Source organism: Chionomys nivalis, chromosome 4 (assembly GCF_950005125.1).
Source record: "Chionomys nivalis chromosome 4, mChiNiv1.1, whole genome shotgun sequence".
NCBI classification, from domain to species: domain Eukaryota; kingdom Metazoa; phylum Chordata; class Mammalia; order Rodentia; family Cricetidae; genus Chionomys; species Chionomys nivalis.
The window spans coordinates 29,519,457-29,533,506 of NC_080089.1; the positions used below are offsets into that span (position 1 = coordinate 29,519,457).

Sequence of the window (14,050 nt, forward strand, 5' to 3'; positions counted from 1 at the left end):
GAGTATTTTAAGAAGCACATGGCATAGCCATACTGGGGATGTGGTTTGGTGGAAACATGTGGCCAAGCATGTGTAGGACTCTGGGTTAAGCTACCAGCACCACTGAGAAAAACAAAAAGTTATAGAAGAATCACAAACGAGCAATTAGAGTCTGGGCAATGGAAGGTTATATGAAAAATAAGAGAGAAATATTAACATATTCAGAATCATGAAAAGACAATGGGGGAGAGAACCATGCTTTCAAATATCTAAGAATTACCCATATAATAGAAAAATCATATCAATTCTTCAGGTGGTAGAGTAAAGTGACCATAATGCCATTGGGTGTTTAATAGGTACCAGCTAGTATATAGGCATTTTTTCAGTATCAACTTACTTATTTAATCCTCTGGACAGTGCTACAAGGAAATTCTATAATTATTTCATTTTATTGAATATGAAATCGAGTCACTCCGAGGATGATTCAAGAGCTGGGCAAATGTAGCTCAGTGGTAGAGTGCTTTACAAGTGTGCGCTGGCCCTGGTTCATCCTCCAGGACCACAAAGAAGCCATGCACCAGCCCTGGTTCATCCTCCAGGACCATAAGGAAGCAGTGCACCAGCCCTGGGTCATCCCCCAGGACCACAAGGAAGCAGTGCACCAGCCCTGGGTCATCCCCCAGGACCACAAGGAAGCAGTGCACCAGCCCTGGGTCATCCCCCAGGACCACAAGGAAGCAGTGCACCAGCCCCTGAGTCATCCCCCAGGACCACAAGGAAGCAGTGCACCAGCCCTGGGTCATCCCCCAGGACCACAAGGAAGTAAAAAACAGAGGTTCATTCAAATGCCTCGATTCTCAAAATAAGAAGTGGCCAAGCTAGCGTTGGCCCCAAGACAAGGACAAGTAAGCTATAACTATATTCTAGAGTGGGGTAATATCTGGAGCCTCCAGAAGATAGAGCCTCCCTCTACCATCCCTTTCTTCCCATCATCTCTGAAACCCAACAGTTAAACCAGTAGATGATCAGAAGGAAGTTTCTCCGTTCACATTATTGGTAACAGACGCTGGGAACCCCCAGCAGCTGTGTTGAAGAGGTGTCAAAGCTCAAAGGGAAGGGTTGAATAAATCATATTAGAAGTCCCCCTGGGCTTGAGCTTGTTGTGATTCTAGGGTTGTCTGACACAGCAGGGTGAATTCTTTGGGGCACCAGATGGCTGTGTGGGTTACCCAGTGACTAAACTTGGCTCCAATCTGCACAGTATTTCATAATCCATGTGCCTCTCAGATCTGCTGACTCCATCAGAAAGCAACAAGCTCTCGATCCTGCGTGGTCGGCAAGGACTGACCCGGCGTGGAAAGCAGCGGCAATATCACAGCCATCTAACGCACAGAGCTCCGGAGCTTCATCGCTGCTGTGGAGGTGCTGGGCATGAGTTTTCCTTGAGCACAGGAAGAAGGCGGTGGTATAGGGTGACTGATACCTCCGGAAGAGAGGCAATGTCTGGGGGAAAGATTGGTGTCCCATCCTTGCCTTTGAAGAAGGAGTTTCTTCCATGGCTCACTGCTGCTTAACACTGCCAAGTCTGTCTTAAATAATCTTGACCTTCACTCCAAGACTTTCTGAATTTTTCTTGCAAGAAGCCTTAGAGATGGATCAATTAGGAGTTATTACAATTCTTCATTCCTTCTGCCTGCCATGCTTTAACTGGTTAATCTTTGCCTGGCACCCTAAGAATGCTCTACAAGTAAATAAATACATGTCTGGATTGACAGATGATGTCTTACACATGACACCGTATGCAGTTTGCATGTGCCTGCACATCACTTCTGAGAGCTCGCTGTGTTCACCCATCTGTGACCGTTTATATCCCTAGCTTCCCGTAGATAGAAACCACTTGTGAGTATTTTTCTCCTAACACCACTACCTATCAATAACTATACTCAAGAAGACTATTTGCAGAATTGCGGAATGCAGAGCTTGGAATGAAACTTTAAAATCCTTTGATCTGACCGCATTATTTTAAGGTGCAAATGCCAAAGTCCATCTAAGTGTGTGTCTAACCCAGGGGTGCAGAGCATTTTCCGATGACTTTCTGGGTATGGTTTTTAGCCCTGCTCCTAATTAAAACAGCTTGGGAGAATTGTAAAATTGCCAGTCTTGAGTGAGACCCCGAGGAGATTCTGACTTACCCAGTCTGTGACAGGGTCTGATGCTAGCGTTTGTGTAATGCTTTCTGAGTTGTTCAGTGGTTTGCAATGACTAGCTTAGAGTAGGAGTGTATTGAAAACAGACACAGGCTAAGGACCTATTAGAGCACCTATCTGTTGAAGGCCCTTATGGTTTTTAAGACGGGGTTAGGAGAAGAATTGCAGTTACTGGACTTGGAAGGATTGCAGACCTAGGAAAAGTTTTGTCCTATGAGAAAAACTGCAAATAATCATCATTACCGTGGAAGATGGGAATGCAGGCAGAAGCGGCCCCTCCCAATGTACTCGGGCTGTACTGTGGCGCTGAGACTGAGCATGCAGAGCTGAAAAATTCAGTGGGACAGACTAAGAGACAACAGATATACAGAACCATGCAAGGCGACGTCCCAAATAGTGTATAGCAGTAGAAGAGAACGAATAACTGTCTTCAGTTAATGAAGCTTTTGGATTGTTTTTGAAACCTAAATTAGGGAAGGTTGACCAAGTAACAAGTAAGTTCTTAAAGGGAAGCAAATGTGTGTAGCACAAATTCTAATTGGTATTAATAATAAAAACCAGAGAAGAAAAGTGGCCAGTCACTTGAGAGTTCTTACCTCTACCAATGCTCAGACCAAAGGGGCGATCCTGTCCTCAGACTGCACTGCTCCTCAGGCTGCACTGAGCTCCTGTCTCCTCCTGCCTTATTTTCCTCTCTCCGCCCAGCCATATCACTCCTGTCTCCACCTCTCTAGTGCTGGGATTAAAGGCATAGGATCTCAAGTACTGGGATCACATTTGTGTGAGCTCGGTTTCTCTTTTAGACAGAGTCAATCTCTTGTAGCTCAAGGTGGCCTTGAACTCACTCACAGAGATCCCTCTGTTTCTGTTTCCATCTCCTGAGACCTGGGATTAGTGGAGTGTGCACCACTCCCTGGCCCCCAGTGGCTTAGTTCTGCACTCTGATCTTTAGTCAAACTTTATTTGTTAAACCACAAACAAAATATTACTACAGATGCGCATCCCACACAGAAACCAAGGAACCAGATCAGCTACCCGAAGCAAGTTCTTCCCTGGCTTATCACAAGTTTTCTCTCTTTACCATCTATTGTCACTGTGCAAAAATTGGGGCACAAAGGAGGGAGTCTGGCTATGCTGGGTGGCAGTGGAGTTAAGAGTCACCAAATATTCAATAACCAAAATGAAGAGTCACATGACTAATTGACCCGCATTTGCTTCCAGATTCATCATGCGGCATATAATGGAAGACACATCAGACTTTCAGGAACACCTTCTTGGCAAGAGCAACCGGAATCAAAGGCAGTGTCTCTGATCTGCAAGAACACAGAGCTGTGATGTGCAGAACCTCTGCCAATGCTTGCCCAAACACGGACTGAGGGCTGGTGTTGTGGAATATTAGTGGAAGATGTGTTACATTTGTTTGTGCTGTGGAACATTGGTTTAATGATGCAAAGATGTGTTGCATTCTTTTATGTTGCATTTGTTTAACTCTGTGAAGCGGTGTACTTTGCCTGTTTAAAACACCTGATTGGTTCAATAAAGAGCTGAATGGCCAATTGCAAGGCAGGAGAAAAGACAGGTGGGGTTGGCAGGCAGAGAGAATAAGTAGGGGGAGAAATCTGGAAAAAGAGAAGAAGAGGAGGATGTTGGGAACTAGCCACCCAGTCACCCAGCCAGACATAGAATAAGAAGGAAAGAAAAGATATACAGAAATAGGGAAAGGTTAAAAACCCAGACACAGCTGGGCGGTGTCTTTAATCCCAGCACTCGGGAGGCAGAGGCAGGTGGATCTCTGGGAGTTCGAGGCCAGCCTGGTCTACAAGAGCTAGTTCCGGGACGGTCACCAAAGCTACAGAGAAACCCTGTCTCGAAAAAAAAAAAAAAAAAAACCCAGACACAAAAGCTAGACAGGATAATTTTAAGTTAAGAAAAGCTAGCTAGAAATAAGCCAATCCAAGGTGGGGTATCCAAGTATTTATAAGTAATAATAAGCCTCTGCATGTGATTAATTTGGGAGCTGGGTGGCAGGTCCCCAAAAGAGCAAAGAACAAACAGTCAAGGAGTAAACAACAAACAAACAAACAAACAAAAACAACTACAGGGTTAGTTTCTTGCCAGGCCGTCATGACTTGCACGGGAAGCCCTACACTGCACTGAATCTTCACACTTGCTGCAAGGTGCTGCTTTGAGACCAGACTGGGCTCGGTCTTTGGCCTCATTCCTCACCTGATTTGTTCCCTGTGCAGTCCTAGCCCCTTCAGCACAGCATGAACCATAATACTGTTCCATACACACTCCTTAGCCAGTGAACCAGTGGACCAGCCATAAAAGTCTTTTGGACTGAGGTTAGAGTTTGGTGTCACTTCTAAGAATAGGCAAATGAAGCCCAAACAAACTGGTCTTTTGAACACTCTTTTATTAACGCAAAGGCTAATGTTCTCACTGAAGCTAAAAATAAAAAGAGATAGGGGAAAAAATCAAACTTAGTAACCTAAGATGTTTTGGGTAGCAAGTGTGAAGAATATGTTTTCCAATATTTGACTCTTAGCTTGACAGTCTCTCTTGCAATCCTCTCTTCTCAGCAATGAAAATTAGAGTCTTTGTTGGTTTGTTTTGCAGTTTGCAAATGTCTTACAGAGCTCCTCTGGCAGGGCTTCTGCTTTTCCTCTCACAAATAAACAAAAGGCCAAACCTGTAATATAACTTACATAAGGAGTATTCTGTGATCCCCTGCCATGATTTCAGAAGGAGAGTCAAGAAAGGAAGTGAGTAAGAGGAACAAGGCAAGCATAGATGCAGAGGGAAAGATAAAGGCTGGAAGAAGGCAAGATAAGCTGGGTATGAAAATCCAGTGTCAGAGACACTAAGCAGATGAAGACAATGCAGTGAACAGCATCCCAGACATCCCTCCTGGGGACAGGGAACTCTCCACAGTTCATCTGCCCTCCTTCCCCAATACTCTGCCCCATGGTCTGGGCTCTAGTGGGCAGAGCACACAGACTCTTCCCTCCTTCTAGGTAAGCCTGCAGGAAGCAGAGCAACCCTGCCAGCTTGACCTAGATCTGCCAACTGATCAATTACCACTCCCATGGAAGAGAAGGGGGGATGAAAGGAAGAAGGAAAAGGGGAAGCATCTAGAGTGGGGAGCTGGAAGAGAGAGAGAGGCCAGCAGGAGAGGATGGGAGGGAGCGTGGTTGAATTCACACATGGCAGGGACAGTAGCAACAGACTTAATCCTAAGGGCAGCATAAGTAAATACACAAGGGAGAAAATGCGAATTTTTCAGAGACAACTGATCAAAGTTAGTAAAAGCACTAGGAATCTTTCTTTTTCCCAAACTTTGCTGATTTGGACTAGAGTCGTGCTCCCCGCCCCCCACTGAAACGCTTACCTCTAGCTCCTATCCCTCGCCAAGATTCCGCCCCTCTGCTCTTCACACTGCAGGATCACAAACCCATGCCAAGCCTCCTTTTCCAGATGCATGGGGGTATGATCCCTGCATTTCATCTAGAGACCCCTCTCCTCCCCAACCTGCTCCCCCCCCCCGCCCCGGTGCAGTGTAGAAGCCCCAGCAGACTGGAAGAGAGTCCAGGGAGACTCATAAGACAGTATCTGCCCAACCTGCAGCCACCAGCTACCTTATGTTTGCATGTTTCAATTTTTATGTTTAATTTGTTTTTATTGAATTTCAAATGACTATAGACATAAAGTAAACATGTAACAAGCCAATAGAGCAGAAAGGAAGGAAACCGCATAAATACAACCAGTCTCAGCATGGAGTTCCACTTAGCACCACATGTTTGGAGTGTTGCAAGCATTAATGAGTCCTTACAACACCCAGGGGAGTCGCTCCCCGGCCTGTCAGGCAGGTGGGGAGACAGGCTCTCGGAGGGAAATATTTATTTTCCCTATAGAAACCACAAGGAAAAAATGAGCCCAGAGATGATCAAGTTCCCAACTGAGCTTGACTCAGGTCACTAGAGCTAGCTTAACACCTAGAGGCCGTCCCTTGGGATATTTCAAGTCTGTAGGACCTCTGATGTCCCTAGCAATAAAGCAAACTTAGCATTTTAGCCTGTGAGCAGAAAGTTAAGAACTCCCAATAACAATACCAACAAAAAGATTGGCAAAGAGCCAAATCCCGGGCCTGCCAGTCTTGTCCAGAGGGCGCCTTCACCATGAGAGGACATCAAGAATATTACAGATCTTTCTAGCCCATGTTTCCTGTGTGTGACAGAATCACATGAACAGGATAGACACACAAAGTCTGCGGCTTCTTGGAATTGTGTATGCTAATTTTGGTCCAAAGGATAACCTGGTTTATCTGGTCCATCCATGACACTCAACTAGAGAAAGTCTTGCTCACTGGCCCCTAGTTCTGCTGAACTGTATGTGCATGCAAAGAAATCCCAGGGAATTGCTAGGAGGAAACCAGGATTGGAGCCCCCTCCCTTCCCGGGAACCTAGAAAGGTATTTTAAAGTTACTTTCTTGGACCACATCGTCAATACCTGTGTTGAAGGAGAGGCTTCCCAAGAAAGAAGATAAACCAGGTCTACATCACAGCAAATAAAAGTGTTTCTTGTATTTCTATTTGACTTTAAAAGAAAAAAAATGTATCACCAGCAGAACCAGGTTGCACTTGGTAACTCTGGTAACTACGGCTGCGGGTTCCAAGAACGGCCTTCATCAGCAAGGCCTGATGCTCCTGCCTGGCGCCTCTTGGCTGCCTGACAGCCTTGAGCAAATGTTCCGAGGCCCAGCACTGTGGTAGTGCAGTCTCCAGCAGAAGGGTGGAGAGGAACTGTCTAGGAACATTAGACCATGATGAACCCTAAGTAGGCAGCCCCAAGTATGGCAGACATGCTTCACTTTTAGGGGTTCCCCTCCTCGCCCTGCACTTTGATCACACTCCCAAATAGCCACACCAGGCCCTAGATCCCTTCATCTCAAGTTGATGACTGCATGTGGCCGGTGAGTGCTGTTTGGTTTCATCTACCTCCTTCCTGTCTCAGAGTGGACCCAGCTTGACTGCCTAGGTCATCCGCATGCTTACTTCGAGTGAATGGCAGGAAGTTAGATGATCTGCCCAGCTCCATGGTGCCCACCCATGGCCTCAGCTGTGAGCCAAGGGCAGTGTGAAGTGAGCCTCTTTTCCTTCCAACTCCGTATTTTCAATAAGCAGGTTCCTTGATGTGGGATCTGAGAGGTGGGGAATTAGGAGGGTTGGAAAAGAGACTAACCCAGCTAAAGGAAAGGTGCTGAGAGGAGCCATGATCCCTGGGAGAAGGGATGGCTGGTTGTTAGAAAGAGGAAAGCTGCAGCGTACCCAGCCGTTTGCACTCAGAACCTCTGCTGGCAGAAGGTGGGCAGTGGTTGAAAGGGCAGTGCCTCAGTCTGCTTCCTCTCATCTCACGAGAGAGCTTCCTCTAGTTAACCAGCCCTGATAGCAGACCCTTCACCCCTTGGAGCTAATCAACACCCCCACCCCCAGCCTCCCAGTCTTGTCACACTAAATCATTTAGAATCCCCTAAACCTTGTACCTCCCTAAATCAGATCACTGTTGCTCATGGGTTGGGGGAAGGAGCCACACACCTTTCCAAGATGCAAGAAACACAGAAGTAGTAGTCGTGGGAAGAGTCAGCTTAAAACAAAAACAGAGGAGAAGAAAAAAAAATTGCCTCAGAATGCGTGCCGCATTCTAACTAGTCCCGCTGGGTCAATGCAATAGAGGTGGATTATTGCAGGCAAGACCTGGGCTGCCTCAGTAATTCTGCAAGTTTGATAAGAGATAGCTGGCAGCCTCGGCTTCCTTCCCTGAAAGTAAAACAGACATCACCTTTGCCACGTCCCACTGGCATGTGGCATGGGGGTCTCTAGGGGTCACACTGCCTTAAAATTGGCCAGCCCTGTTCGATTATGACACATGGCAGCCTATTTAGAACTCCCTGGATGCAGCCAGCACAAATAAAGCTATCTTTTTCCCTGGGAAATTCAGAATTTGGGAGAAGGAGACCGGATCCAAGATATCCCGGTCCCCCCGCTCAGCCCCCAAGATGGGAACAAGACTACAAAAATAATCAGACTTCACCTGAGGAAATATGTTTTTTCTACTCCTCTGTTCAGAGGTATATGTGAAGTGTGAGCAAATATTATGCTTCTTTGCATTTATTTCTAATGAAAAGTTATGCTAATTTATATGTAAATTCGCTTTGGCCCTGGGGCTCCTGGCATATAGCCAATGGGGTTGCTGATGGTGGGATTTTGGCAGTTGTCTCCAGGTTGATGTAATAAACAGGACAGAGGCTCTCAGGACAGATGGCAGTTTCCAAAAGCATGGGTCACCCTCTCCCATCCTCTGAAACCTTACTCAATGCCTTGCCTGCTTAGTTTCCATTTCTGCTGTCAAAAAGCAAGGTGCTATTTTCAGGGGTGTGGGACCTGGGCTTGAACTCAATTCCCCTATTGCCAATCCTAAATGCCTGAAATTAGCAGAGTATATGCATAGACACACACACACAGACACACACACACACCAATCCTGCTCCATATTACGTAAGAGGAGTCAACCAAGGATGCCTCTAGACTCCTTATCCTTCTACACCCCCAATGCCTAAAGGACAGGATGGAGACCTCAGAGGCTGAGTCCCTAGGGTTAGGTGTGACAGGCGGTCTCATGGTTATTCCTGTGTGGTCCTCTGCCCTGTACCTTCTTGTTAGGGACTAATTTCTCTTTTTTCCTTTCCCTTCCTCCCTAAGCCACAGCCAGGATGTACAGGCATTTTGCATTTGGTCTCTCTGTCCCCAGAAGAGGTCTGCAGAGGACAGGGTCCATCACCCAGAAGGGATCAGAAGGACTAGCTCCTAGGACACAGCGAGATCATGAGAAGTCTGTAATACACTGGGAACAGAGGAAGCAGTTGTGGGACTCCCATCCCTTTTCACTCTGCCAGTCAGAACTTTCCTCTGGGAACACAACTGCATAAGGAAGGAGAGGCTTACCTTCCCCTCCTCCCTGGCTCAGGCGCCAAGCCTCTTGGAGAGCCTTGCAGGACCAAGACTGTCAAAGTTTCTGCCTGTCTCAATCTCTGAGTTCCTAGAGCCCCCACCCCACCCCCAAAAGATGGGGGAAGGCAAACTGGTGAGCAGCTAATTCCACGGGCAGGATTAACGGGAGGATTGACACAGTGGTAGGGACCACACAGTGCAGCAAATGGACTCAAGGTGGAAGCAGATTCCCAAATGCACCTGAAATGAACAGAGCCAACACCAGAGAGCCCTGAGCAGAGAGCAAGCCAGCCTCAGCAACTGCAGCCTGGCTCCTCCGCCAGTAAGTAGACCGAAAATTAGCATTCGCCTCTTAGTGCCTCTGTCTTTTCAACTTGGAGAGGCTTTCCTGAATTTCAGAGCCCACCGCAGCCTGCCGCTGTGGTGCACACTCCTTTATCTGCTTAAAATGCCCACCCCCACCCAGCCCCGCCACAAACACACCCCCAAACAGATTCAAAACTAGCAGCGAAAGCATTTATTCCCCCGAAGCCAAACCGCTGGCCAGCACCTTCCAGGAGGTACCCGATTATTTCCAGCCTGCACCTCCCAGCTTTGCTCCTCTTGGAAGCTTTACAAGTTCACTGGCCAATATTTAAAGTTTTGTCCTGTAATTTCCCCCCAGTCGCATAAGCAGCACATTCTCAACCCGGCTGCCCTTCCCATCTGCCAGGATCTCTTTGCGTACATGTGTGCTGGGCTGTGTAAGTGTGAAGGATGTGCTTGAAGCCAGGGAGCCAGCGCATAGCTACGGACCCAAGGGGAGCAGCCGAGACACGTTTTACTTATGCACATATAGTCCCCCATTCCGGTAGCAGCCAGAATCAAATCAATATTCCCACAGCCTGGTCGGGAGAATGAAGTCCTAGCCATGCTGGTTAAAACGCTCCCGCTTCCACCTGCAAACCGCGCAGCGGAGCCGACCCCCAAGAGCCTGCAAATGCTTGCAGCACCGGGTACCATTCCGGGGGATGCTGTAGGCATATCAAAAGCCGGTCTTACCTTGGAAGAGGCACAGAGCCGCCAGCCCCGTGAAGATTGCCCACGAGATAGAATTGTGCATTTTTGCCTGGATGGTTTTCATAATTTTTTTCTTCTTTTTCTTCTTTTTTGTCAGGATCGCTTTTTTCCCCTCTCCCTCTTTCTTTCCCTTTTTTCCTCTTGATAGATTGTGTTGCTCTCAAGCTCTTCCGAGGAGATTTAAATCCACTGTTTTGCTGAAGGACACAACAAGGAAGCCGAGGGCGTGAGAGAGTCTGACTTCTCCGTAATTATCTCCACTCATACTCTGGCACTGAGGCGCATTGTACAATCTGGCCCTGGACAGCCCTCCTACAAGCTGCAATCATTGGTTCTAATCCAAGGATTGACAGAGCTACAACACGCGCGCGCAGGCACACACACACACACACACACACACACACACACACGCTCAGGAATCATTTGCTGGGCAAATCAAGCTGATTAAAGAGACAGGAGCCTGGAGAGATGGAATGATAAATGCCACTTTGCCCCTTGTATATTGCTTTCATTTTTTAAACTGACAGTCAGCAGAGCCCTGAGCATCCAAAAATCCCTTTGCTCTGGTGGTCTTTGGCCCCACGAACTTAGATACACTTTGCACTGGAGAAATCCCATAGTCAATTTGGCTTGCAGAAAATTTTAAAGGGGCATTTTCATGCTCTGTGAAATTTGCAAGAATGAGTCAAATTCTATTTGTTGTTCCTATTTTGCCTGCAAGGGAAGTTATTCAGTGACAGATTTCTCTTCTCTATTTCTTCAACCTTTCTGTGTAGTCACTTTGAAAATAATAAATAACTTTGTTTTCTTCTCCTGTCCCTCTGCCTTCTGAAAACCTGCATCACTCCTATTTTTCAGTCACTTTAGTTTCTAAAATCACCAATGTGGATGCCACCCTATGCCATGTGATAAAGTGTCCAGAATTTGAGAAGACAGCCCACTGTTTACAGAACTGTCTGAAAGAGAGACAGGCTCTTGCTACATGGCCTCAATCAACATTCACTAAAAAGCATACAGTCTGTATTTTAGTCTCCAATTAGACAGATTTAAGTTAGATGCACCGAAGGACCATCAAATTGCTCATTTGTATGTTGCTATTAAATGCCCTCAGATAGCTGTATCTCCTTGATGATCTGTCAGCAAGAAAACCAACCAAGCAAATAAATAGACACATTTTTTTTTTCAGAGTTCTAATTCTAAGAAGTAGGAAGCTCAGTTTTGACTTCTTCCCCTTAAGGAAAGAAGTGATACACTCTGAACAAAAGGAAAAGCTGAGCCCTTCATGGATGCTCACCAGTTCATTTCAGCACATCTTTCAGATTGTCCTCCAGCCCAGCCGTGTCACTTATGCCTTCTTGTGGTTCCCATAGAATTGCTAATGCATATTCTCATTCTGCCATAGAGTGCTTGGTGCCTGTTCATATTTGTGGTCACAAAGGTGAAATGAAGATGATACTGAGGCTCACTCTTCTTGCTTAGTGGGTGACTATGTGAGCACCAGCAGGAGGTGGGCAGTCCATGGCCCTGAACATGGGGGCCCAGAGCATCTTTCTTGCTCCCCACAGACCCAGGCCAAAGACAGGTACCTTTAGTTCCCCAAGCCTTGGCCTGTAAAACCAGAGAGCTGGAGATCACTTCCAAAGCCTCTTGCTGTTGTATTTAAAGGTGTTCTCTTTCTCTTCTTCTGCCTTTATGTTCTTTTTTTATTGTTTTTATTGAGCTATATACTTTTCTCCACTCCCCTCCATTCCTCCCCCTTCACTTCATCCTCTCCCATGATACCCATGCTCCCAGTTTACTAAGGAGATCTTCTCTCTCTCTCTCTCTCTCTCTCTCTCTCTCTCTCTCTCTCTCTCTCTTTTTTACTTCCCATGTAGATTAGATCCATGTGTGTCTGTCTTAGAGTCCTCTTTGATGTCTAGGTCCTCTGGGATTGTAAATTGTAGGCTGGTTTTTCTTTACTTTATGTCTAAAAGCCACTTATGAGTGAGTACATATTTTATTTGTCTTTCTGGGTCTGGGTTACCTCACTCAATATGATGTTTTCTAGATCCATCCATTTGCCCTCAAATTTCATCAGTAGCCCTCTTTTATACAGATGATAAATGGGCTAAGAAAGAAATCAGAGAACCATCACCCTTCACAATATCCACAAATAACATAAAATATCTTTGAGTAGCTTTAACCAAACAAGTGGAAGACCTGTATGACAAGAACTTTAAATCTTTGAAGAAAGAAATTGAAGAAGACACCAGAAAATGGAAAGATCTCCCACACTCTTGAGTAGGTAGAATTAACAAAGTAAAAATGGCAATCTTACCAAAAGCAATCTATAGATTCAACACAATGCCCATCAAAATCCCATCAAAATTCTTCACAGATTTATGTTCTAATACACATGTTCATCCAAATGCCCTTGATGCCAGGAGACTCACAGGAAAAGAATCTTATCTTGGGGTCTTTTGTCCAAGGCTCAGCATCGTGACATGTGTAATTAAATGTTCCAGGGCAGCGGGGACAGCAGGTGACAAGAGTGCAGAATGGTTGAAGGGAGGTTTCCTTCTACCCCCACTCCACTTCCTTCTAGGCTGATGATGGAGAATAGAGTCACCACTTCAGCGACTGGAGCAGGAGCGACATCAACATCTGTGGATGTCCGCCATCGAAATGCACAAATTCACACTAATCTGATTTTTTTGTGCTCCCACACACTAAGCCAGAGTAAGAATGAAGCCATCACAGCCAGTGTTCGCCGAGCCTCTGTTATGTGCCGGGTATAACCATATGCCGTCTTCTCTTTCGTTTTCTCGTTAAACCCTCGTGGCCTGTGAACAATGCCTCATTATTATTACTCTGCCCATTTTATAGATGAGGACGTCGAGGTCCAGAGAACACTTGCCCACAGCTACACAACTCTTAACAAATAGAGTCAGGGTTTGAATTTAATAATTTTATGGGTTAGATCAACTTCAAAAATGTTATTCTAGACTAAGTTCTGTGAGGGACGCAAAGGGGTATTAGAGACGTTTTCTGCTGTTTTAAAAACAGTGAAAGTATGAATTAATCCATGCAAAAAACCAACTATATCAGGATAGAGAATATACAAAACACCTTATACTGCCCCCCCCCCCAATTGATTCTATCAGCCAGCACCTGGCAAGTGACCATTCTCCAGGATAGTTTTCTGGCATTCTTTGGAGAGCCTGAGAATCAGGATCTGCCTTGAGGGGGACTAAGAAAGAGTGGATCAATAGCGCGGGGAAGAATCCTGTCCGCAGGTGACGTCATGCTAGAAGTTACCATTGGAGGTGCAAAGGACCTGCCTGAGATCTTCCCTCACACCCTGCTGTGATGCAATAAATTGTTTTAATTAATTATTTTTAAATTTTCATTTTACATTCCAACCACAGTTCTCCCTCCCCGCTCCTGCTCCCCTTCACCTCCCCCCACCCCCACCCATTCACTCCTCCAATGGGTAAGGGCTCCCATGGGAAGTCAACAAAGTCTGGCACATTAAGTTGGGGTGGCACCAAACCCCTCCCCCCTGCACTAAGGCTGAGCATGGCATCCCACTTTAGGGAATGGGCACAGTGATTCTTTTTTTAAAACCTGAAATAAAATTAAACCTTGGCCTATACCTGATCCTAGGTGATACTTTTCTGAGAACAGGTGGGTGGTATAACTGTCAGGTAACACGGAGAAGGCAAGGTGAACACGCACCCATTGTCATCCATGCAGCTCTTTTTTCCTTATTTTTAAATGAGCTTCATACATGAGAACTGTATTTCCATTATTTC

The 14,050-nt window shown here is 46.1% G+C and overlaps 1 protein-coding gene across 1 annotated transcript in view; it reads right to left on the minus strand.

Moving 5' to 3' along the window:
- Ntm (neurotrimin) overlaps window positions 1-10,532 on the minus strand; it is a 977,086-nt gene extending 966,554 nt beyond the window's left edge. The window contains exon 1 of the mRNA XM_057767805.1: window positions 10,236-10,532. Within this exon, the coding sequence (XP_057623788.1) occupies window positions 10,236-10,317 (82 nt within the window). The 5' untranslated portion in view covers window positions 10,318-10,532. The remainder of the gene's footprint in view (window positions 1-10,235) is intronic.
- Window positions 10,533-14,050: the final 3,518 nt, after the last annotated feature.